The sequence below is a fragment of the Cyanistes caeruleus genome, chromosome 1 (genome assembly GCF_971803275.1).
Source record: "Cyanistes caeruleus chromosome 1, bCyaCae1.hap1.1, whole genome shotgun sequence".
Taxonomy (NCBI): Eukaryota; Metazoa; Chordata; class Aves; order Passeriformes; family Paridae; genus Cyanistes; species Cyanistes caeruleus.
The window spans coordinates 74,780,235-74,807,178 of record NC_141701.1 but is presented as its reverse complement, the minus strand read 5'-3'; the positions used below and the strand labels follow the sequence as shown (position 1 = coordinate 74,807,178).

The following is a 26,944-nucleotide window of genomic DNA, read 5'->3' as shown; positions in this document are numbered from 1 at the left end:
TCTGGGCTCTTCTCAGTGCTGAGTAATAACACAATATAAATTACCTTTGCCACTGACAATGCCTTATTTTCAACAGGTAAAATTACTACAAACCTTTGCCATTCAGAATATAACTAGTCATGTGCCACTGTGGTAAAGCAATATCTAATTAACAGTTCGGACCCCAAACCGATCAGCAAAGCCACAATGGCAGCAGGCAAGGCAGCATCAGCTGGAGCTCTGCAGCAGTCTCCATGATGGGGGTGGTTACTTCAAACCTGACTAAATCATCAGACCTTGGCTGTCAAGAGCCTCAGTGCCTTCAGGGACACTCACCCCAAACCCTAGAGACAAAAAGCCTTGCATATTTATGCAAATTTGTAAAGACAGTGCTTAGTCATGTTGCCAGGTTGAGTTCAGATAAGTGAGAAAAGAAGTCTCTGGTGAATAAATCTGATACTGCAGCATATAAAACCATTCAGTGTTCATTCAGGCTAGGAAAGGGACTTGTGGAGTGAAAAATACAATGCTGACCTTGGTGTTAGATTAAAGTTAGAAAAGCTTGAAACAGGCCCTGGAGCTGTGTGGACTGCTTCTAAGCCCTTTTTATTCATGTGTCAAAGAGGTAGACTGACTCATAGGACTTGTTTTCCTTCTCAGTGGTCCAAAGAGAGGTAACTGCTTTAGTGATAAAAAAGGTTTGATACCTTTCGCTCACATTTAAAGTAAGGAATGGGCACAAAGGAAGAGAAAAAAGGGGGAGGCATACAAATCAATCTTCACAACTGATAGTCATAATTATACATTCAGTAACACTCTGGCATTCCTTTGCTTCAAGCTGTAGTCTAGTTTGTGTGTATCAAACACTGCATGTTTAAATTCATATACATGACTACATATATACAATTTGCAGAACACATCAAACTTTTATACTATTCTGTTGTCTGGGCTGATGTAGCACAGAACTTTCACAGAGCTTTCACTTACCAGAAATCTTAGGAAGAAGGGAAGAGTCTCATATCTCTCTTACACAGGAAGTTTCTCAGGCATTTTGAGTATTGAGAATGGTGCCTGTTTTTGTTCTCAATCACATCATTGTTTCATGGATTAATTGCAAGCAACTCAATACAAGTGCAACTGAAACTTTTTTCAGATAAGTGAGTATGAGGCATATTCTTAAGGAGTTACACCATTACACCATGGTTAAGTTTGTTATGCTTTTAAACTGCCTTGCTGGTGTGTCTCATGAAGCATCTGTCTTGAACCTTTTATTATTGCTTGTCTTTTGGCCTTATTATCACTGAAGACAGAATGTATGATATGAATATGAATTTGAATCTGAATCTGAATATGAATATGAATCTGAATATGAATATGATTATGAATATGAGATGAAGTCACTTATTTGCATGATCTGGGTGTATGTAGTATACTCAGTGAGGCAGATTTAGAAATTTTTGTTCTTATTGGTTTTTGCATAAGATATTGAGAACAGCATATTGTGTCATGCAGAGCATTAAACAAATTTTGGTCTTCAGGGTAAGCCACATATGCAGGAGTTTCTCATATTCCCTATGTGTAACATTAGGATATGCATTAATTGTGAAGCTGTTGTAAATCTTTTTAGCATATGCTATTTGCAGCATGGCCTAGTGTTTATTCATAATAATTTATTCTTATTAGCTTTGAAAAACAAATGACAACCTCCTGTTGTCGCTGAAGATGAATAGATCACACGGACACAGGTTGAGGTGTGGTGAAAGGAAGAGAAAGTTTATTTTTCCTCCCAGGAAAAGGGCACAACCATGTAAAAGTCCATTAATATCTGGACATCATTCATGCAGTGTCTGCACTGAATGCAAAAAAAATAATTGCACCTCCAGATGCGGGACTGTTTGTCCCAAAAATTATTTTGACCCTCAAATAATTTCAGGGAGGTTGTAGAGGCAGGTTGTTGCAGCAGGAAACTGCTCGCAAACTCCAGAGAGGGCTAGAGCCCCATATCATCAGCAAATACCGGCAAATTTTCACAAGCCTTACAGCAAAATCTCCATTGATATCTCTGTGTGGGCTCAGCATTAATGATAGCTGGCACCAGAAAGGCAAATTTCCATCTGTCATCAGGATGCAAAGGAATTGCAAAGAACAATCCTTCAGATCCACAATGAGGACTAGCCAATCAGCAGGAAGCATGGCAGGTGAAGGCATGCTAGCATGCAACATCCCCATGCTTTCCATCATAGCATGAACTTTCTGGAGGTCTTGCAATAACCTCCATTTCCCAGACTTCTTGATACAGAAAACAGGAATGTCCCAGGGACTGGTCGAAGCTCCAGATCTCTGCTGAACAAAGAGTCAGTCTCAAGTTCTTCTTTGCATAGAACGTGTCAGCATCAGGTCCAAGGGTCACTTCGGGGCCCATCAGCAAACCAGACAATAGTGATGTTCACGCCAGTGTCAAATACCCGCGGAAGCTAATCTCTGACAGCATCTCACCAAGGATGGACAGGGTGAAGACCCGTTCAGGATAATCCCTGGCTGTCAGAACAGCAGTCCAGTGACCCAGGGAGGTCCAGGGAACCCAAAGCCACCATCTCCCTGCAGCTGGTTCTCAGCTCTGCGAACATAAAACTCAAAAGGCACAAGGTGAGCAAATCCGGGTCCCGCAGGGATAGAAAAAGGAGGGGTGAGTGTGGAACTCATGGCAGAAATGCACCCCAGGAATTTCGAACCAACATCCCCTGGGTGAGCAATGATGCCCCGAGCAGTGGTATTCAACAATGCCACAAGAAGAACACTCATGACCAAAGCATTCGGAAGCACATGGAATGCCTGATACGCTCAGCTGCACAGTCATCTTACAGGAGGACAAAGTCCACAGGCCAGCCGAAGAGGCTTCAGCAGCCTGGGACCCTTTTTCTGTGAAGGCCACCGGCTTCGCCCCCGCAGCAGCACCACATGAGCCAATGGTAAACAGTGCAGGACCTTGGTCTGCCGCGGCCGCAGGAGGCGACGGGAGAGGGCTGCCTCCAGCCGCAGGCTCGGGCGATGCCTGGGAACCCAAGGCGGGGTGGGTTGGAGCCAGCTCGGCACGTTCCACCTCTGGAGCTGGTAGAGGCACAGCCGGGGAAGCTGCGGCACCATCCTGCTCTGCTGCCAGAGAAAAACCCGGGCTCGCAGGAGGGGAAACCCGCAGCATGGGGCTGGCAGAACCACTCACAGCACCCATCCCCACGCCCCACGAATCCGGCGCAGGGGGGGCAGCGCTCGGAACCGCCCCTAACAGTGGTCCTTCAGGGACGAAAGGTCCAAGAAGCGGTGCCGGCTGCTCCTCCAGTGGAACAGCCTGCGCGGCCGCCAGTGCGGAGCCCGGGCCCTGCCCGTCCCTCACCGTGGGGCAGGGCACGGCCCAGCCGCAGCAGGGACATGGGACCAACCCTGAGGTATCCCCCAGGGCCGGCGCTGCCCCCCGTTCAGGCAGCCCCTCATCGGTCTGCGCTGGGAGGGCACACGAAGGAGGTGACCCCGCCCCGGGCTTCCATCGCCGGGGCTCTGGCTGAGGCAGCATTACGCCCACTGGTCCCACGGCACCCCCGTTCAACCTGCCGGGGGCCCCGGCGATCCCGGGGGAGCCGACCTCGGGACCCAACCTCAGAATGCCGCTTCACCTTCGCCAGATCCCCAGCAGCCGGAGCAGCCGGGGCTCATAACTGACCAGCAGAGCCTCGATCAGGGAATCGCCTAAAGCATCCCAAGGCGACTGCGAAAAAATCGCTTCAACCACAGGGAAAAACCCCTCAATTCTCCCATACTCACACAATCGCTGAAAGTCAGCATACAAAACATCAATCCCTCTCTGATCAAACACCGCACGCCATATTTCCATAACCAGGCACTCCATAGGAGAGAGCCCAAAACCAGCCATAGCCACAGGCTAGGTAATACCCTGTAACCATCACGTGCAAGACACATTGGAGGTCACCAGATGTTGCCGCTGAAGATGAATAGATCACACGGACACAGCTCGAGGTATGGTGAAAGGAAGAGAAGAGAAAGTTTATTTTTCCTCCCAGGATTTATAGGCTTCTGACCATGGCCAGGGATTGGATGGTCAGGATAACACTTTCTCACTGCACTGGCCATGAGAGATGCCCATCACAAGACTTGTAACAGAAAGAATGTACACATATCTATGTTTGCAGTTACTGTCCTGGGAAAGTCCTTAGAAAACCATGTCAGCAAGCTCAGAAGCTGAGTTTTCAGGGCAACAACCTCCTACCTCAAAAATCTTGACAAATTAATTCCTTTGATTTTTGGTCAAATCCCCAACCTTTAGTTTCAAGCATTGAAATGCCAATCTCTGAAAGAAAATAATTTTAAAAATGCCTTTGCTAGACATTCAAAGTTTTGTAGAGACAGAGATGAAAGGTATTATTTATCTCTGTGGGTAGTAGCTTTTATGCTATAAACAAGATGCAGAGATAGTGTGCTAATCTTGTCAGCTACACTTTAGAAATGCAGTTTTACCAGGTAAGGAAATTTCAAAGTTTAGCTTAAAAATATTGCAATAGAATATCTTACTTAATTTCCAGTGGGATTCTTTTCATAGTAATTTTGTAATCATTGCAATATTTAACCAAGATGATGATGAATTACAAAAGAATCCTTCTAAGGTTACTAGAAGCAGAAACAAACTCCAAATACTATTCCAGTGTTTCTGAAATACAGAATGTACTGTTGCATAACAAAAGAAGAATAAAGCTACATTTAGCAGAAAGGCGATATATATATAATATTCACTGAAGAGTACGCTGTATTTTGAGGTATGAGCATCTTCAGGTGCTACTGTTGTAAAATTCTTTATAATTATCAGCTTTTAAATTTTGATTCTCAGTCAGTCCTGTCACAGCTGAAAAAGATTCATACAGACTCTGTCACTTAGGCAATGATTTGTGCTAGCTTTATCTTTAGTCAGTCAACTTAAAAAATTTGAACTCCAGCAACAAATTCTCATCTTCATTTTCCTTTGATGGAAAGGACATGGTCAACAATATGAACTAAAGTAGCCACATTCACAAAATAGATTCTACACTCTTAAAGATATGTGAGGTTGAGGGCACATTTAGTTCGACTTAAACTAATAAAAGGAGTGGGTAGGTAAATAAAGTCCTGAAAACAGTGTTACTTTCCATGGTAACAGAAAATGCAGCTTCTGAAAATATAATGCTGGAAGAAGAACAAAACATAGAAAAGAGAAAAACTGAGCAGTCAAGGTGAAGGTATTGGTATAGTAGTAACCCTTGACATTTTTATTAGTCTTGTCAGCTTGAATAATGGAATTATAATTCTATAATTCTGAGGTGTTAATTAAAAAAATAGAAAAAAAGTCTTTTTGTTTGAACTTTGCAAAGATTTTAAGGAATGACAGTGTAATTAAAAAAAAAATCACAGTGAGTTTTCATCCATCACTGCTTCACAATATACAGCGTGAGAACATTTTTCGGCAAATACACAGGATCTTTGTCTAAGAACCGCTTAAATTCTCATGTCTGATGATGTCATCACACAGTATGTTATATTGGGCAAAGAATCAGAAGAATTAAGAAATGTTTTTCTTCTCATTCTTTTTTTTTTTTTTTCTTTTCCTCAAATACAGCTAAAATGTCTTCAGAAGTGTTTTAATAAATGTAAGTAGTATTAAAGTGCCTCGGCGGCGGCGGAAAGCCCGGAGCACCGCGACTTCTCTAGAGAAACAGCCCTGAGAAGGGCTGGCCCGAAGCGCGTGTGCGGCTTCGAGCAGTCGAGTGATTCCAGCTCAGGCTCAGCGGTAGTTGAGTGATTTCAGCTCAGCTCAGCAGCGGTGGGCAGGCAACACAGGAAGCAGGGACGAGAATGCTGGTCCAGCGTTCCACCAAGGCACAAACCTTTATTCAGGCAGAGCTTCGGCGAAGGGTGCCGGCAACAGCGAATCCACCAAACAAGGGAAAACCCGGGATATTTATAGGGGAGGAGAGGAGGTGGGACAGCAGGGGGGAACACCAATGGGACACAACAGTTTAACATATCTAACTCAAAGGCCTCTGGGAGTGACGCATTGTGTCTCTATGAGTGAAAGGTGTCTTGCCTTCAGGGCAGAGACAGGATCTCGGGCTTGGCGGGCTCCTCCGCACCCACATTAAAGTTCACCACAAGTGGGATAACTCTTAGGTTTCACTAAAGTTTGTTGGCACAAGCAAAGTGCTGAGATTGAGGAGGAGGCTGTGACTCAGGAGGCCCTGGTAAGTTTTGTCTCCCCTCTTATCTATTTTCTTGTCTCACTAATTTACAGCTGGCTTAAGTCACAGCGGAAACACCATTTTCCCTCATCCCCATCACCTTCAGGTTCATGGATATTCCTTCTGTGTTCATCCTTGCCAACTCCCCATAACTTTTCACAGAGGTTTATCTAGTTTTTTATGTTTCTTATGGAAGCTTTGTATGTGTTATTTTGACTTCAGCAGCGCATTGTTGAGAGAGCCAGGTAACCTAAATTTTATCTGATACAGACAGAAATTTTGGAGTGTGTGTTTTTAAAGTTTATCAGGATGTGCAAGTTCGTCAAAACTGCAAGCAACTGAAGACTGACACCTGTCTTAATAATACTATATTTCAGTTGTGACCAAAACATTATGAGTTTCCACACTGTATTTCACCTGTAGTCTATGTAAAAATATAGTTAACTATATAGCTCAAACTCACCAACTGGCATCTCTGAGTTATTCTCAAATGCTTCCTTAAATGCTTTATTTTACCTGAGAAGTAGACTTCTATTTTTGTGGATATGGGAGGGAGACTTTCCTTACATAAATCAGTCTTTATCACCAAAGAGGAGATCAGTGATCATACATCAGAGATCAAAGAGCAAATGTAGTTAGGGCATTTCTGTAATACTGAAGATGCTGTATATTGCTACTGGTTTTAGCTTCACTGTCTGCAGCTAATTTTTTTCTTCACCTGTGATGCAGTAAATGACCAAATATCTGCTTATAAATTATTAAATCAAGGACTTACAATGAGATAAACCTAACAGCATGTTTGTTAGGAAAGATCACTTAATCTGTTATGAGGAGCTGACTGGTTATAATAACTGAAAATAACAACTTCCTTAGTTATAGCCATTTTGACCTTTCAATTTTTCTCTCCATAACTATAATTGCAAACAAAAAAAATTTTAGACAAAAAACATTCAGGTGGTAATCCTTCTTATGATTATGATATGAAGCCAATATTCTTAGGAAATATAACACTGATAATTTTCCACAGCTGATTTCATTCTAACAGTGCAGGATTTAGCAGGGGTGAAAGAGTAGCCTGAGGCTTCTTAGAGGCTACTGTCCTTTTCTAAGAATTATTATCATGTTAACCTTAAGACTGCTTTGTAATAGTAAATTTTATTGCTCCACCAAAACATATCACTCAGATTTTTTTTCTGGAAATGTCTGTGAGGCAGGGAGCTACTGGGTACCTTTGAAAGAGTTGCTTCCTGAATGCCTTCATTCTTTACTCAGTTATCTAAAAATCAGGGTTGGAGGTGTTTTCTACAGTGCTCTGGCAACCTAGAGACACAGATTCTGTTATGACTGAAGGAAATATGTTCACATTTCCATGCATAAATACTTTTGGTTCTGGTCCTATATCTGTGTCTCTTATCAGTTTTATCTGGGTTTTTTTATTGTTACACTACTGCTGACTGAAAAAAATAATGTTGCTTCCCTGTTTCCTAAATGTAACAGCTCCTAAGCCTTTTCCTTTTTATTACTGTAATTATTTGTGTTTTAAACAATTCTATAATGATATCTTTGTGTCTGATAGGTGATATATTTTTAATAAAAGTTAAAAGATAAATTGATAAAATGAATTGCAATGGCTAACAGTAGTTTGAAATTAAAAATTATGAGAAATTGTGACAAATGCCTATAGTAATACCTTCTTATAATTGGTACATTTATGGATGATGCCTCTGTTACGAGTGCTGAAGTGCATTTCAGGTGAATTATTATATTTTTCTTGAGCATCCAGTATTTTAAATTAATGACATTTCATAGAAAAAGATTAAAGCCATTACAGATGCTGAAACCAGTTTGATTTTAAAACTTCAGGACCATTTTTTTATTTGTGGTCATTTTTTTGGAACCATTCTTTGAAGAAGTCATTCTCTTCTCTTCTTTTTAATTTTTTTTTCCCCCTTATACATTCAGCTCACTTTGAAACAGAAACTATGTGGGAAAGTTATTTTTCTGGCTCTAAAGTGACTTTCTCCAGCATGGAAGAAAGCTGAATTGCTGCCACCTCAATTGTATTTCTAGCAGTATTTGATCTCAGATGGCTCTTTAAGCACTTTGTAAATGAGATTCCTAGGGATGGTATCCTCAACTACATTTCAAACTGTGGGGTGTGTAGGGGGAAACAGGTAATTGTTTCGTAAAAAAAGAAATGATGAAGACGACTTTTTACAAGCATTGACAGTGAAAGGGATTTATTAGTGATCATTACTGACTGGGCCTACTGAGATAAAAAGCATGGAAAAACTTTATTATCTGCTAATTGTCTCACTTGGTTTTACGTTGTAGAAATGTCATTTTACTTTTACATTGCATAAGATCAAATTCCAGGCATTCAGTTGCAAGATATCCAGGGACTGTGTACATCAACACAGAACTCTTTAACTTCCAATGGAACAACAGGGTTTTATTAAAATTCTCTTCAGTATACAGAAATAGCAGAGAAAGGAAAAAAGAAACTAATTTGCCTGGTCAAAAAGAAGGAAAGACTACCTGCATCAAGAGCTTTATGGTTCTCCATATTTACTTAATAACAGCATTTTATGATTGTTTGAAGATAGGAGGAGGCTTTTCTCAATAATGAGTCTAGCTTTGGGTTGCTGTTGAATAGAGTTATACGTAAAAACAATAGATTTCTGTCTTATAAGTTTTAATATTTCAAAGTTTAATTAATGTACAGTCCTGTCCTAGTGTATGCAAAAAAAGTATTTTCCACAGGCTTTAAAGCACTAATCATTTAAGTTCAGAAAAATTAAAAATGTATCTAATCTGCAAATATGTCTGTATAATGCAATGTACAAAAACCACCATCTACTCTACGTAAGATACATGTGGTTGCAACTATTTTTTCAGGCCTTTAGTGGAAAAAAACCTGTGAATAAGTACTTGGTTGCTGTGAAGAACAATAGGATGTTTTTGTATAACCCAGTGTTTTAATTTGCTTATTTAATTCTTTGTTTCTGTGTGATAACAGAGTTAATGAATAGTCAGAAAAGGGACATTATCAATTTAATATGCTATTATAAATTATGATTTTTTAAAAAAACTTCCTTTACAATGATGTGGATACTTCAGTGATGTCCATTTGGCCTCCAAGGCCTGAAAGGTTGGCTTTGTTCCTGTAGTGGTGACTCAGGGTTTTGTGACAGAAATTGAATAGCTTATAGATAGCAAGTTCCAGAAATTTAATCTGAAAGATTAATAGAGAGTTTTTAAGGATAAAATTTCCTTGGTTTTGCCACAGGTCACACTCTGCTTCTTCAGCAGGGCAGCAATAAGGGTCATGTCCAGTTCTTCATAGAGGTTTCTCTCTACTGCTCCTTCTCTGACACCTTTTTCCTATGTGCTGATGTGAGTTCTTCATAGGTTGCAGAGCCCATGGGTCTGTGCAGCAGACTGTGACTCTCAGCTTCTGTGTGTGTTCTGTTCTCACACTGTGTGTGTGTGTGTCTCTGGTGGTCATACCTAGCTGGTATGTAGGCAACCTCGTGTTGATCTGGCGGTCCTAACAATTTATGGATGTTTTTATGTCTCTTTTTGAACTGCTTTGTGGATCTTCCATGTAACATGGGTAATGGGATCTTAGCCAGTGGTTTCAATATGGCAGGTTCAGGTTACAGTAAGGAAGGTGTATTTGTGATAGCTTCAGGTTTGCAACAGGTTTAAACACTAAATATTTAGAGGTGAAATTTTAAAAATCAAATTTTATCACGCAAGTATATCCTCTAAAATAATTGTGCTTTCCTGAGATATCTTTTCTTTTTAAAAGAGAAGTTTAATACATGGATTGTCCTTTCACAATATTTGTTAAACTTTTCTGTGGACATTTACTTGTCTCTTGCCTGATCAGATTTCTGCTTCAAACATTAAATGTTAAGCTTCTTGCATTTTCATTTCATGAATTTAGAAATGCACGAAACCAATTTTAAGCATCTGTGCAATATCTGCCAAATGTTTAAGGCGTCTAATCACTAGCTGATGAGGAAAATGGTTCTCCTCTGAAGTGAGAAAGATAAAGAAATTATTTTCCTCTTTTAAGGTTCAGATGTACAGCCAGGGTGTCATGACTTAATCTAAGTCAGCAACTAAATACCATACAGATACTAGAATCAAATCAGAACCATGTAACACCCATGGGTTGAGATGAAAACAGTTTAATAATAGCTATAAAATAAATACTACTACTAACAACAGCAAAAGCAGCAATGTATTTACAATGAAAAGGGAGATAACAAAAAGAGGGAGTAATAAAACCCCAAAAAGACAAGTGATGTACAAAACAGTTGTTCATCACCTGCTGATTGATGTCCAACCTGTCCCTAAGTAATGATTGATCCCTCTTGGCCAACACCCCAGTTTATATACTGGGCATTATTTTCTAGGGTGTGGAACATCCCTTTGGTGACTTTGGGTCAGCTGTCCTGGCCATGCTCCCTCCTGGCATCTTGTGCACCTGCTCACTGGCAGAGCATGGAAACCTGAAAATCCTTGACTTAGGGTGAGTGCTGCTCAGCAACAACTGAAACATGGGTGTGTTATCAACATTATTCTCATACCAAATCCAAAGCACAGCACTGTACCAGCTACTAAGAATAAAATGAACTCCATCCCAGCCCAGAAATCAGGGCACAGGGAAAGAAGTTACTGGTTTAGAGTGAATTTTTGTGTGTAGTTCTTGGTGAGATAAAATTGTTATGGACATAACCAATGTATCACTGAACTGTACAATTAGTTGTACTTAACTGTACAATTGTATGCAGAACTCTAACAGTTAATATTGGGCAAATGTGTCAACATGCTTCCTTGATAACACAGATGTTTTTCATTGAATTGCTGCCTTTTGAACTCTTTTTCCCTAAGGTTGCTAAATAATCTAGTGCAGTGTAATATTTACAAATTTTGCTTTAAAGACTGAAATTTTAATTGGATTTTCTATGGCACTAATTCTAATAGCAACCAATACTTCAGAAATATCAACAAACTTATATTTGAAGCACCTCACTTTGTGAGGTTACATCTAATTTTTATCCTTCCCAATTTACTAGGACATTAAGTTAAAATTATTGCATTGTCTTGGAATACTCAGCAGAAGAGTCTGGAACCTGATTTGGGAAAGTATTTAGTGTTCTGTGACACTTCACATTTAAAGTACATCCCAAATGCCCTTCTGCAGACTACGGCTCTCTAACAAGCGCCCAGATCAGCTGTCAGTCATCTGTGGAAAAGCTAATTAAGATCTTGATGGCAAAAGTCAGAGCAGCCAAGTCCTGACTGCACTGTTTACTGTAAAATGTTTGTTTATTCCTCAAAAGTACCTATCTGCCAGGATGACTGCACAGCCCCCCACAGCTGAGGAAATAGGGCTTTTCTTTTGATAGAAGTCCTGTCACTATCACCCTCATGTCACTATCTTGTGACTTGAGGTTGAATACTTTGTCCAAATCAAGTCACTTTTCTAGGAAATCACAGAGGTTATCGTCTTTGCTGAAGCAATAATATTCCTTATTCACTTTACTTTTTTTTTTTTTTTTCCACTTGTCTCTTGCCATTTCTGTGGAAAAACCTCTCTGATTTATTTTAAACTTGCTTTTGGATCCCAGTCAATTCTGTTACCTTTTTCTTCCTCTTCATTTTTCAAGATTATTGTCTGTCTACCTCGTTGCAGGATCCTTTCTTTGTCATATCTGTTTATTTGTGAATTAAGTTAATCCATTTGTTGAAGGGTAATGAACACATTTGGAATAAGAGTTTATGCACAGGTTGCTGATCAAAGACAAGATTAACTGTCTCTGAAGGACAATCCCAATTAACGTCCTTAGTCAAATACCAATTTTCAGGTTTTTATGTCTGCATGTAAAACCTGGCTTTTGTAGCAAAAACCTGGCTTAAAAGTAGCATTATGGTGAACTGCAATATGCAGTTTTTTAACTTTTGTTAATAGGTGCTACCAGTTGGTACATAGGGAAGAAAAAAAAATGAAAATAAACCTCAACAAGCAATTCAATATGGAATTCTCCCCAGAGATCAATTCAGCTGTTCTGATACACAAACTGGAAAGTCTTATGGTGGTATGAGGAGAAGAGGTGAGTGAATGCTCTGAACATGAGCTTGTGGTTTATAATTTTGCCTTTTTCTTTTGTTCAGAAAAGATAAGTGGAAAAGAGTAACAATTTGTAGTAGGGAATAAATGAGAAAGGAACAGATTATGAGATTTGACAGAAGTTATCTGGTTTATCAGACAGCAGATTTCCTTTAGTCTCTGATGGACATAAAACTTTTTGTACACTAGCAATTTTTAACACCCCACACACCCCCTCACCTCCCAAACCCCTACCAAATGACCAGCTAAAATCTCTATTAGGTTAATGTAGTCCCCCAGAGGTTACTTCTCATACACCTTACTCAGTAAACCTACTAATGAGCAGGTTAAAAATCTCTATGTGGCCTAAGAGAAATTGAGTAGATTAATTTGTATTTACCTTGTAAAGAGGAAAATTTCTCTGGATATGTCATACTCTCCAGGGCTGGTCCTTTATGTTTCATGAAATTACAGAAAAACTGGGAAGGTGTCAAATAAGGACTATTCTTGCTTCACTGTCTTCTTATCTTGGGTGATCATAAAGTTCATTTTGAGTAGAGATTTTTTTTTAAAGCACTTCTCTGATTTCTGATTTTTGGAGAGACATTTCATTCTTACCTTGGTTTGTTTTCCATTTAAGACTGTGAATCACAAGAGTTGCATTAATCGACATTGATACCTGGAGATTATCAATGCAAAGTGTATGACTTAACTGTCAAGGCTCTAATGGAGCTGTGTAGTTCTAGGCTGTATTTCACAGAATCAGAGAATTGCTATGGTTGGAAGGGACTTATGGGGATCATCTTGCCCAACCCCCCTGCCAAGGCAAGGCCACCTAGAGCAGGTAGCACAGGAACATATCTAGGTGGGTTTTGAATGTCTCCAGAGAGGGAGACTCCATGACCTCCCTGGGCAGCTTCTTCCAGTGTTTTGCCACCCACAATACAAAGAAGTTCTTCCTCATGTTGAGATGGAACTTGTTGTATTTTAATTTATGACCTTTGTTCTTTATCTTGTACCTGGGCATCACCAAAAAGAGTCTGGAAACATTCTCTTGCCACCAGCATTTGGGATATTCATATCAATTAATGGGATCCTCTCTCAGCCTTTTCTTCTGCAGACTAAACTGGCCCTGCTCCCTGAGTCTGTCCTCACAAGAGAGAGGTGCTCCAGACCCCAGCTCATCTTTGTGGCTTCTGCTGGACCCTATCCAGTAACTCCTTGTCTTTCTTGTGCTGAGGAGCCCAGAACTGGACACAGCACTCCTGATGTGGCCTCACCAGGGTTGAGAAGAAGGGCAGGATCACCTCCCTCCACCTGCTGGCTACACTCTTCCCAATGCACCCCAGGATAGCATTGGCCACAAGGGCACTGCCAGCTCCTAGTCAGCTTATCATCCACCAGGACCCCCAGGTCCTTCTCCACAGAACTGCTTTCCAGTAGGTCAGACCTCAGCCTATGCTGGTACTTGGGGTCATTCCTCCCCAGGTACAGGACCCTGAAATCTTCTGTTGAACTTAATTAGGTTTTTCTGTGTCCGGGTCCCCAGACTATTCTGTCTGTCTCCATCCTATTTCTGTCTATCTGGTTTGTTCAAGGATAGTATCAAACAGCAGTCTCCCTGGCTACCAACACAGCTTACAGTTCTGGGATTTTTCTCTTTCTTTCAAACAGCTTCATGCCTTAGATTTGCAGAAATTTATAACCTAAGGGAACAATACTTCAAGGTTAATTCAGTCAGCATTGACAATTCTCCTCCAGAAAAATTGTACATTACCCTATATAGGAACAGCTGTGATATGGCAGAAACATCAAATGTCACAAGTATTTCAGATGCTGTATGAAACATTTGTATTTTTATTTTCTCTCCACCCTTCCACATTCCTTGGGAGAGCTGTTTCTCTTTGAATTTTAATTAATTATTTTTTTTTAATTTTTTTTTTTTATTTACCACACTGAAATTTAGCATATATAGGTAAAGCATGGTGGTGAGCAAATTATTTAACATACCTGGAATCACACACATAGAAGGAAAAATGAACCTCTGTCAAATGACACTGACAGGATGTTGTGCTTTTTTGTTAGGATCTGTTTTTTTCCCCAAAACTGGAAGAAAAATATTTATGGCTCTTGGCCATAAAAAAAAATGAGGGCAAGGTTGTATTTGGCATCCACAGAAGCCGGGAAGTTAACTTGTGTACTTAAAATGTGCTTGAACAGACTGTATTGATATCTGAGTTAACTGATAACACAAACAGGAGAGAATATGATCAATTCACAATTCATTTGTCTTCTAGGACAGATGGAGAACAAAAATGATGCCAGGTGCTGGAGCTAACTCTGCTCCTGATTCTGGGACTCACTAAATTAACAGAGTTGTAAAGAGTTTGGAGTGCAGTGCCCAAAAATACTTTCCTAGAGCAATTTTAAGACAAGGGTGGAAAGAAATTAACATGCCTATTTATGCCTATGAGTGTAGAAAGCAGAGACAGAAAAAGCCTCAGAGTACAGCCTCCTAGGCTCAGGATGTAAAGTCTACTTTCTAACAAATCATTTTCTCCAAGCTGTTACATGAAAAGTTGGGGTGATTTACATATAGGAGTTTGCAGCTCTTTGAAATGTGGCAAAAGTAGTCTTGTTCAAAAGTGAAGACACCCACTGAAATTCTAGCAGCATGCAGAAGTAGCATTATATTAATCCTGAAAGTTCTGATTAACCTCTCTTAATCTTAAAATGTACAGCCCTCTACTTGTACAAGTGGCAACTACTGCAGTGGAGAATAAAACGTCTTTAGTACTTGAACAAAAACATAGCAATTAAATGTGTAACCAGTGCTTTTAAAAGAAAAATTATTTTGCTTTACATTGCTGCTATAAGAGCTCAAATTATGGCAAGGTAGTAATGATAATTTTTCAAAATACTTAAGTTTTTCATTTGTTCTCATCTGATTATATGCTAAAATCACATATTAGGTGAAGCAGATCAACTTTAGCATAAATGTGGAATTGACTCACCTTGACATCTACTCCTTTTTTTTAGACTATCTACAGTGGTATTGTACAAAGTAATGTATGAATTATTAGAGCAGTGTGTATTATGACCAAAAACGGGATGCATATTTGTGTGATATTTCTCACCACAGTACTTCAGCCCTTCTTTAGAACTTGCTCAGAATCTTGGATGAGGAAATATATCAGAGATTCCTACAGTTGATGAAGGTATTATTAGTCAATTATATTTTCTTTGACCAATTAACATAGATATTAATGTGACTTTCCTTTTGTTTTTACTCTATTCTGTATATGAAGTGAAAGAAAAACCTTTAAAATTTTATAAAAGGGATATTTTATTTTGGTTATGGGTAGTTTTAATGAACCTTATTCTCCATGCAGGATAAATTTATATGTTATTTACGTAGGTCAAAAACCTTGTTCTGCATGAATATTTTCCACTCAGTGAAGGGTTTGAGCTGTCAGCCAGATGTGTATTTTGGATGGTTCCAGATTCAGTGCTATATTAGAGAACTAAATAAATTCCATAGGCTTAAATAAAAAAAAATATATTAGTGAGATGTAGAACTACTGACCTAAATGAGACTGTAATTAGACATCACAGAGTGCAGTAACTGGGGAATTATGGAAGAGGGTGTTGATTAGGGTGAAATGAAGTTGGACATGGAGATTTAAGCTGGTCAAAAAAATTTTAGAATCTCAGAGATTGTGTGACAAGATAAAATGCAGTTTCTAAGACATGCATGTTTATGCCTCTGAGTTCCTGATTTACTATGACAAGGCCTCCCAGACCTGCGTTTCTAAAAGCTACTCAATTAAATTTCATAGCTCAGTCCCAGCTACTGAGAGAGCCAGCCCTACAACTCCATCCAACCCACTGTTTCAAAAGCTCAGGCTGTCAACCCTATAATATCCCCTATGTTTTTCCTACTCCTCCCTTGATACATCAGAAAGTGCACAGCTGGATGTTTCAGGCTCTTGATGTCATACATGTTTTCCACCTTCCATTTTTCTATTTATACAGCCTGTCAGCTTTTTTCACCATTTCAGTAAAGTGCAGTCACTGTTGATAGCTTTGGGACCCTCTAGCACACACCCAAATTTTGTGCTTTTTTGGGCTGATATCTGCCTCTGGGTGTTGAAACCAATCTCAAACTAATCTGCTTTGCATTCTATAAGGCTATTTTACCCAAGCTGTTGGTAGTTTGAATTTCTAGTGCAATCTATTTTGGGAATGTGTGACAGGCTTGATGTAATTTAAAGCCGAGAAATAAGTCTCCTTCCCATTGAGAAGAGCTCTGTCTGAACTTGGATGTTCATGTGTGCACTTGAAAACTATTAAAATCTTGGGGGCGATTGTCTTCTAGTATGACTCACTGCTAACTGGGGCTTTGAGCTGGTTCCCCTGTCCTCCTTCCATCATGTATTTTTCACTTGTTTCAATGGTTGCCGTTGCTGCAGATGAGCTGTGTTTGTAGATACGATGCCCTCTTGATGTTTCATGCTGAGTCTAAGAAACAGCAGCTCCACTAATTGTAATTTCTCTTTTCCCCCTACTGACTTCTCCTGATCATAAAAAAAAATGTTTCTTGGAGGTAGGCCAGCAGTGAAGCTGACAGTCCCAGAAGCCTCCTAGCAATACTCCTTCAATGAATTTCCAGGTGCAGTGACCGCAATGCAGTAGAGCAGATTCTTTAGACAAGGTCAGACTGGTATTCAGCAGAATGCAAATAGAAATTGTAACTCAGCACAGACATATCTCACTCTGTCACATGCACTGCCTGCTGACAAATTAATAACTCTTTCAGGAGTGAAATGCAGATGTTTTTCAAGGCTGTTCACTACTTTGGTGGCAATTCTAATGTTCTTGGATATACCTACCATATACATTTCTTTTTCATTATGAGGTGAATCACTGAGCAGGGAATAATTACTGCCTAACTGCTCATATCCCATGAGTATTTCAGTGGGTTGGTGTTAGTTCACAGTGCTGCCTACAAGCTGTCCGTATACCAGTGATTTGAAAGGGATCTCACTGCTGCTGCATGATGTGGGCAAAAGCTGTGCTCTCTTTCTACCGGTCTTACAAAGACGATGTCACCATACAAGTGCCTAGGCCAGAAGAGTGCTACTAAAGTGTTCCATTCTGCCATCAGTTGCCATTTTTACCATCAGTTACCAGTTTTACAAAGTCATGCCGGTGTTACTTTTGGCTCTCTCTGCTTCTATTCTATGAATCACAGTACCACAATACCCCATACAGTGGGTCATTTATGTTTTTCAGGAGGTGGCATGTGAACCCCTGGCATGTATCGTGTGCTTAGAAGTATTTTTACAATTCTTACAACCCTTACAGTGAAAAAAAAGATTCTTCAAGAAGATCTGGATGATAGCTTCCAGGTGGAAAAGAGGAAGACTTCCCAGTACTGCTTGTCTCTCACTTTTTCTGTGGCAAGGATCTGCCCACAGGGGCTGACCCAGAGAAGGAAGTGCAAAAATGTGTATATAGAGGGGCTTGTTCAAGATCTGTCAAGCGCAGGCGTGTGCTCTGCAGCATTCACACATTAATCTCCAACTCTGAGTTGCAGTAGAGAGGGTTTTGCAATAAAATATTGTAGTAGGGGGCCAGGACAAAGGCTGGAAAAGAGACCCTTCACCCAGGCAGTTGCAGACACAGTTCTTTCTCTGGCGATGGTGGTGGTGGTGTGGTAGCTACTCAAGATGAAGGGGGAGGCTAAGGAATAAGAGAAGGCATGAACATGACTGAAAAAATCTTGCTTTGGTGTTTGGCCCAGTGCTAGATTTAATTTTACTTCATGTGAAGGGTCTTTCAAGGCTTGCAGAGCAAGATGTGATTACTTCATGGTGTTGTTTACTGCGTAATTTACTCAGCTGCAAAACAGGGGCCTGTGACTGAGCACGGTCTGACCTGTACAAGAGCTTGTCGCAGTGCTCAGGGCCAGGGCCAGGCACCCTTGCTGCTCCAGAGGACAAGGGACAATGAGGGAAAAAATGTTGAGACGACAAAGGACACCTGAAAACAAGAGAAAGCAGCAAAAGAAAGAAGAACCTGAAGACAAAAAATATCTAAAAAGCTAAAAATGACAACTAGCCAGTACCATGGAAAAAAATGAAATGAAACAGCAGAAAGAGGCACATGAAGCTTGAGCTTGGAAATTGAATCTCATGATTCTTGAGAGTTCTGTTAGTTTCCCTTTACACTAGATAAGGTTTTTGCTGGTACAATGGGGCAAGTGACTTCAGGAAGGATTGAAAGGCAATGGATTGTTCCAGTCTGCTCTCTGCTCCTGTCTGGGGAAATCTTGGAGTGAAATTCCTTATTTTCCATATGCCAGCTTTATCTACAATGGATTTTTTAAAATTTAAATTTCAGCTATGTGACAAGGAGTAATGTAGATGTGTGTCAAGTGAGGAAATTCTGAAATTAATCATGTCCAATAAAAAAATCCTGAAAGGGTAAATACATGTCTGTTAAACGTGTTCTCTGAAAGATGAGACACAGATGTATGCCTGTGTCATGTTTCATATGCTGCAAATGTGCACAAAATTACATTCCTGCTTCCAAATAATGTGAACTGATATTCATACTGTCACAGTAGTAATGTTTTAATTTACTGTTGCATTATATTCCCAGAGAAATTCCCAGAAAGCATATTTCAGCAAAAAATAATGTATAATAAATTGAAGATTATAGGATAGACATGACCTGCCTTGTTCAACTTCAAGTTGAACTTCATGCAGCCGTGTATTCAGAATGTTGATTTATCTCTCTTTATGACTACATAAATAATTTTGAATGAGTGAGAAGTCTACACATACATGAGATCTCTATGCATGTGTTTCCTAGAAGAAATCACAAAATCATAGAATATTTTGCTTTGGAAGGTACCCACAAAGATCCTCTAGTCCAACCCACCTGCAAAGAACAGGGATATCTTCAATAGGATCAGGTTGTTTGGAGCCTAGTCCAAACTGAACTTAAATCTTTCCAGGGATGGGACATCCATCACTTCCCTGGACAATATTTTCCAGTACCTCACCACCCTCAATATAAAATATTTGTTTCTTATATTTAGTCTGAAATGAAACCAGTGTTCTGGCTAAAATTTGAAATTTTCAAAAAATTAAAAGTGATTGAAAAAATTATGAACTGTGTAAATATAATATATAATTATATATAAGGCTATACACTTCAGTTTTTTCAGCTATGAAAGTAAAAAAAATTACTCCAAAATTTCTAAAATGTGCTTCTAGTTTTTGAGAAGAATGTTTGTCTGCAAGTCACATTTGAACTACATTTCATGTTCAAGGTGAGTAATATTGAAAAATGGGGAGGTTGATTCTTAGTGAAAGAATACAAAAATCAGAATGCTTCTCAGTTCTCATGTCAATAGCTTTAGCTATCTAATTGAAACTAGATTAATGGCACTGGTGTATTTTTCTGTAATTAGAACGTAAGAATAAGCTAGGAAAATAATTATCTCCAGGATATTCTGTTCAGTTTGAAAATGGCAATAATATAATGAAGGCGTACATAAATACCATTTACATAAAAAGGCGCAGTATTTTCTTTTCTTAAAATGTATGCATTTAAGTACATTTTGCAAGGATTAAATCTTACTTTTACTGTTTTATACTAGGAAAGTTACTCAGGCCTATCATTAATGTCATAGGTTTTGACAATCAATGTAACTCTTGTCTTCTAAATTTTGAAGAACTGTCAAATCTTCCATATTTTTTGATTTTAAGAGACTAGGTCTTTATCAGTTAACAGAAATTAGCAATGACATTTATGTTTTTTGGCTGGATTTCTACCATTCCTACAAGTTACATAGATTGAAAAGAAGTAACATGATTTATTTCACTGAAGCAACCCTGTATGAAACAATGTCTTTTAAATTTTTGTTTTCTCATTGTGTCATGAAGAATGGTTGAAGAAAAGTGCAAATAAAAAACTAACTAAATAAATAAATAAAAACCAAAACAAAAAACAAAGTCTTGATTGCTACTCACTCTTGCAGTCATTGTAGAAAGCTGCTATATCAAGAAACAGGGAGATTGACGGTGTTGATTAACTCTGTGAGTGCAACTAAACACTGCATAATATTTACACTACAAAATCACATTAGCAGTTCACTTTCCATAAATTTAACTTTGCTTTCACGCTAACTAATTATACATATTATTTTGTCATCTTCATGAGAAAGGAAATGGAATATATGGTGATTCAATAACTTTATTAGTTATTACTTACTAGTGAGTAATTTTGTGCCAAAACTAAAATGCACAACCATTCTTCTGAAAGTAAATTAGATGTGCTGTAACAAGAGAAAAATTCAGATAGGTAAATAATTATGGTCATATTGCCAGAGATTTTGATAATTTTGTCTGGCCTAGAAAAGACAGAAATTATAGACTCAGTGGGAGGGAATGGGAGTGGATCCTGCTTTTTGCTTGAATAGCAAAACAAATCCTGTGCAAACTATAAATTTAAATGCATCCCACATGTTTTGGGGATGGGATGCTTAAATGTGAGAGAAGGAAGAGAAAGTAGTAGTGTAGTAAAGAATAGGGCACATTTTCATTTTGAAATTGTTTTTGCACTTCACAATGCTTAGCTAGTATGATGGCAATCAGAAAGAAGTATTCTCTCTGGAATTTGTTCACAGTTGCCATAAAATTAAGCATGTATGATCACATTTAAGGTTGCTCTCCATGAACAAAATGAACCTCTTTCCTCACAACACAACAGGCCAGACAGTATTCCTAACAGAATGTGCCACATGCTGCTTTTCTTCATCTTTCCAGGTCTTCAGATGAGATGCAGCATTTTCAGCATGAGTAGTTAACCTAAATTGTCCTTACTGCACACTTAAAATTTGTATAGCAATTCAATTTCAAAATTGTTTCCTTTTTTTAATAACTGAAAGCAGATATTTGAAGGGGACTCTCTGCTATGAATAATGTGTATTAGAACTAAGATTTTGCTTTGTCATTATATGCATCTGGCATTTGTTGATTATATAATTTCTGTATTTTTAAAATTTATCCAACACTTTCAAAAGAATAAAAGCTTTGAATAGATTAGATTTGATTCTTGCTTCCTCCTCTCATGTCCTTGCAAGTCCAAAGACTTGCAAAAATTTACCATGTAAGAATCTTGGCACTATCTTTTTCTGAGTTCACATGTATTTTTCTCCGTTTAGTACTTATACCTGACAATAACTGTTTGCTTTATTTGTTTCTATCAATTATTTCAAACATTCAGCACTCTTCTTTACTTGGAACTAGTGGAGACTAGATAAGGTTCTTCCTGGCCAAGAAAATTCTCCTCTCAGGGGACATATGTCAGTTGTCCTTAGATTTGAAGACATATTCCAGGCTCAGTTAAACTGTGGGAGAAATAAGACTGTAAATGAAATACTATTGCTTAGTCTTGGTAAATACCTTATTAGCATTCCAATACTTAAAAAAAAAAATAAATTCACCAGTTTGTCATGGTCTGGTTCTGACTTTGAATATTAATGTCATGTTCTTATTGAAGCTGTATCTTGTGAGAAAAGCAAAAACACTTTTTCCACCTAACAGAAAGGCATCTTTTTCAAAACTGAGAGTAGGTAATATGAATTATTTTTATTTTATTCAGGTCATGATATGTCATTCTGAAAACCTATACTATCTGCGAAAATTTTATGTTCAAGAACAACTAAAACTTACAAATCTGTGGTGTGATTCACTATGCAGTCTTTCTTTGACTCCTGTGTGGTAAATGAAAAGAAAAGGTTTTTCACATTTTCCATAGATTGCAAGTTCTCAGAGTTGAGTCTGACACTGTTGGATTTGTCTCTGTTTTTTTGGTCTTCTGGATATGCTAGTACTTCATGTTCTCAGTTAAAATTTTGTGATGCTGTGCTGTCCTCAAAAGACAGAATCTTCAGTTTCCCAATAAGTATCTTTCAATGAGCATAAATGGCCTTTATTCTCAAAGGACTCTAGGGACTCCTGAAGTCCTATTTTTAATTTTTTTTTTTGTCATGGGCCTAGGGGATTGACTCAAATGCATATTCAGTCTTACAGTTTTGTCTTTCCATTCATGAACTCATCTCTTTGATCCTGAAATCAATGAAGGACAAGAGCACTTAATGGCTATGACATTTAAAAAAAATTATTATTATTCAGTTTGGCATTGTTTTTCCATGTAACATGCACATATACAATGTCTCTGGAATTTGCTGGAGAGCCAGCTGGAATGAGTTTCAAGGAAAGCATCACCACCCACTAATAGATTGACCATATTTGCTCAGCTGAGAGTTTATTTTAATTTTAATACTATATGATAAGTTTCTACCTCAATTACTGGTACCAATCAATGTAGAATTTGATATCCTGATTTCTACTTGAAGACAACCATACTTTTCCTCCATGTCTTCCTCATCTACCTTGGAAAGGATCCAAAATCTTGACATCTACTCCTGAGAATTTATTCTGGAGTATTAATGACTGGGAGAAAAAGCAAGTCTATTTAGTACCTGGGATATGTTGTTAGAGAGGAAGTGAAGCAGCCTTCTGGCCAGTCTGATGTATATTCCTCTGGAGAGACTTTTGAGAAAAGTTTGCTTTTCTGGGCTTCCTTCACCTTATTCTAGACAACAAAAGTTGATTTATAGTACTTAAAGTTTTTATTTTCATTTAGAGCTGGAGTTGACGTGCTTTATAGACTCATAAAATAAGCAAGGCCAGGACAATTACTGAAAATAATGGCAGTTATAAATTGACTTATTTGGGACTAGTGTAATAGTGGATTACTTTTATGTCACTGTTTTACAGTTAGTACACCATGATAGACTTAACTATTTCCAAGCATATGAAGTGAGACAGAAGGTGGGTACATACAAGGCTTTATGATATCCATTAAAAGTTATGAGATTTTGCACATTATATTTGTGACTTCAGTAATTCTCTCTACATTAAACTTGATTGCTGCATTTCTTGTTACACCATATAAAGTCCAGGAAGCCAATGTAGGGGTTTTTTTTGTTTGTTTGTTTGTTTGGTTGTTTTTTTTGTTTGCTTCTTTTTTAATGTGGACCACAGTATAAATGCACCTAGAAATTTTCTTTTAAAAGGTTGAATTAAATGAAAGTGGCAGAAGAAAATTTCCTCATCAGAATTTACCTAAACACTAAGTCTAAAAAAATTGTAATTCATTTCAACCCCAAATTTGCATACTGAAGTGCCAGAAAAAGGATTGCAATTTTTGAGCCTCATTCAAATCTAGACAAAATTTTTTGTAATCACATACTTTAATTTATAATTTTCCTCTGCAAAGAGTTTTTACGTTATTATTTTGTGTGGTTTTGAAACTATCTGATAGTCAGAAAATGTAGAATCTCATCCCCTCAGCACTAGGGGATAAGATTCATTCAATAAATAAATAGATATATAAATAAATAATTCTCTAAAATATGATTGTACAGTCTTGTTGGTTTTCTAGAAAACCTGAGGAAATTTGTTGTTTAAGCTTCTTTGTGCATATGTTGATATGAACATCTTATTACATATAAGATAATATGTTAATAAATATAACTCTTTGTGTTTTACATAAGTTAGTAATAATAAACCATACTTCTTGTGTCAGACTCAAATAATAATAAATTTGAATGCCCAAACAAAATATACTGAAGATCACTTACTAGTCATCCATTTGTAAGTCTGAATTTCCATGACAGCTTTTCTGTTTTGTTTTGATGCTAATAAAGTAAGATGTCCTCAAGTGAGAGGGCATCCAAGTGACAGGTGATAAAAGACTCAGCTGCACAGCAATGTGAATATAATTAAACATTGTTAGTACTTCAAAATATTTCTGTATTCATGTTTCTAATCTTTGGGAAAGTATAGCATCTTCTTGAATGGTTTTTACTACTATATTGAAACAACCCCTCTTCAATCATATATAAATATTTGACTACACATTCATATTGAATTTAAAATTAGACATTAAATAAAAGTTGATGCTTATTCTTTAAAGTATTCCAGATACTTTTCTTAACACAACAAATATTTAAAACATATTTGATTTTATATATTAGGGGAAAACTGTATAACATTTAGATAAAATTAATTTTTATATTTTTGGTAATTTGAATTTTACTACCTGCTGAGGGAAGAGAGCAGAAATCCAAATAGCATAAATTTACCTAGGTGTTTGAAGTGGAATACACTCTATGCAGATTTTAAATAGAAATATCTGTGAAGGTGTGTGTGTTCAGTTAACAAAGGTTTATGAATGAAAAGGAATAAGCTTTATTCCAAGATCAAAATGTCCTGTAAGTCTAATCTACCATTATGAAATGTAATGCAGTACTTAGAAGTTAAGCACTCACAATACAGTGTTATGAACTAGAAAAGCTGATTACGTGACTCAGTGGCACATATTCTGAGATGACAGGTAATCACTTATTTCACAATAAAGCGGATTGGTTTTGACAATATCCTGTTGTAAGCTTACTCTATCCCATGTTGTAATGAGCCCCTAGGGGTGCTGGGTTATCTCTTGGAGAGCTGTTTTCCAAGGTCCTTGAGAAGGAGGTAGAAGCTGTCAAGCAGCTCATCTGTCATTGTATTAGGTGCAGGTGCCAAGATTTTGGCCTTGAGGAGCAGTGTACTGTTTCTCTCTGTTGAACTTCAAGGGGCTCTTTTCTCTAAACTATTGAGGTCCCTAAATGTCTACAAAACCATTTGATGTGCTGGAAACTTCTCCCAATTCTGTGTCATCTGCAAAGGTGCTGCAGGTGCACTCTCTTCTTGTCACTGATGAGGAGGTCAAACAGTGCTGGCCCCATTACGGACTCCTGAAGCACATACGTAGTGACTGGTCTCCAGCTGGAATTTGTGACACTGATCATCACCTTCTGGGCCTGACAGTTCAGCCAGTTTCCAACCCATCTCACCATTCACTAATCTAATTTGTATTTCATCATTTTTTTCACTGAGAACTTTATAAGAGAGAGTTCTGCATGCCTTGCTGAAGTCAGGATAAAAAATAGAAACTGCTCTTACCTCAGTCAGTGGGCCAGGTCACGCCACCACTTGTTACATTGAAGAAGGCCATGAAATAACCCCTTCAATTTTATTATTTATCTGTTGTTTCTGATGGTGCAACTTCCTTCAGTTTTTTTTTTTTTTGTTTTTTTGGGTTTTTTTCCCCTTGGTGGAGGTAGGAAGCCTTGGCTGAAAGGGTAGGTTTCATTTTAAAAGTAAAAATATTGAACATATAAAGGTTAGCATAATTTTACTTTCCTAAAGCTAATGGAAATCAATGAAATGCTGTAAACACCACTATACAGAGTTGTAAATGCCATCTAGTAGAAGCATGGAGTGAGAGATTGTGAATGATACTCTCCTGATAAAGTAGGGATGGAGACAGAGATGCTTTGAAATCAAGTTTTGTAGCTATTTTGGTGTAATGTGGAGGTTGCAAGATGGTTGGTTTATTTACTTTTTTCCAGCTTATGGCTTCTTTAAAGTAAAGTAAAATCACTAAACTTGTAAATGGGTGAACAGCAAAGTAAGAGATAATATTGGTCTCTTCAGACTAAGACTTATCTAAACTTTAACAAAAAAAAATTGTTCAGAAAGACATGAAAAAATAATATTCTAATCAATTTAATGATCCAGTCATAGATTTAAAATTTAAAAAAAAAATGTTTTGCAAGTAAATATTGCCTGCTGTATAAACGTTTCATCATAGCTGAAATATTTGTTATAGTAGTTGGCATTTCTGCCTCAAAATTGTTTGCTTCTATCAGAACAAAATGGACAGGAACTGAATACAATCAGTCTTCCTCCTTCATTGTGTGTGGAAAATAACAAACACAGATAGGGAATGAAGAGTCACTCTTAATATCATCAATATACCGGATTTCATGATTTTTATGTGTCTGACAAATATAGAAAAGCAAGCAATTATCATAAATTCCTTCATTTTTTGTGGTGAAACATAAGTATTTTATTTTGAAAGGTTTTATAATAATATATACAAGTTAAAATTATTTTGAGTATTATTTCCTTCAAAATGTTGATGGGTCATTTAAAATAATCAGGGATTAAAAATGTCTAGGGGTGTATTGTCCTATTAAAATGATTGCAGACTGGATCAGAAATTCAGAATGAGAATAAATGGAATCATCTACTCCAACAGTGAAATGACCTTGCATTCAATAAGCTTATATGCCGTTTTGCAACTAATCTTAAGGCGTACCATATTTTTGCTTACTATGAACTTGGGCTGCCAAAATTATTTTCTGTTTTTTTTTGTGCAGTGTATGTAGAATTTAGTAAGTATATTTGAAAAAAAATTATTCAGATTTAAATTTGTCTATTAGTCATCTTCCCAGTAGTTGATGGGTTCTGTGTTACTTGCTGCTCCCTCAAAAGTGTTTATCCACTGTTATCAGCACAATAACTGGATTCCCCCAACTGATCATAAATATATCGTGAAGCTCTTTAAATTACATGCATCCATTCAATAATTC

At 37.9% G+C, this 26,944-nt stretch overlaps 1 protein-coding gene across 1 annotated transcript; it reads left to right on the top strand.

Annotated features, from left to right (window-relative positions):
• Positions 1–2,387: 2,387 nt before the first annotated feature.
• LOC147655611 (uncharacterized) lies at positions 2,388–9,058 on the top strand. Its single transcript, XM_086865232.1, has 2 exons — positions 2,388–4,008; positions 5,636–9,058. Exon 1 carries the CDS (start codon positions 3,028–3,030, stop codon positions 3,691–3,693), a length of 666 nt encoding a protein of 221 aa, XP_086721358.1. The 5' UTR covers positions 2,388–3,027; the 3' UTR covers positions 3,694–4,008; positions 5,636–9,058.
• The last annotated feature ends 17,886 nt before the right edge of the window (positions 9,059–26,944 follow it).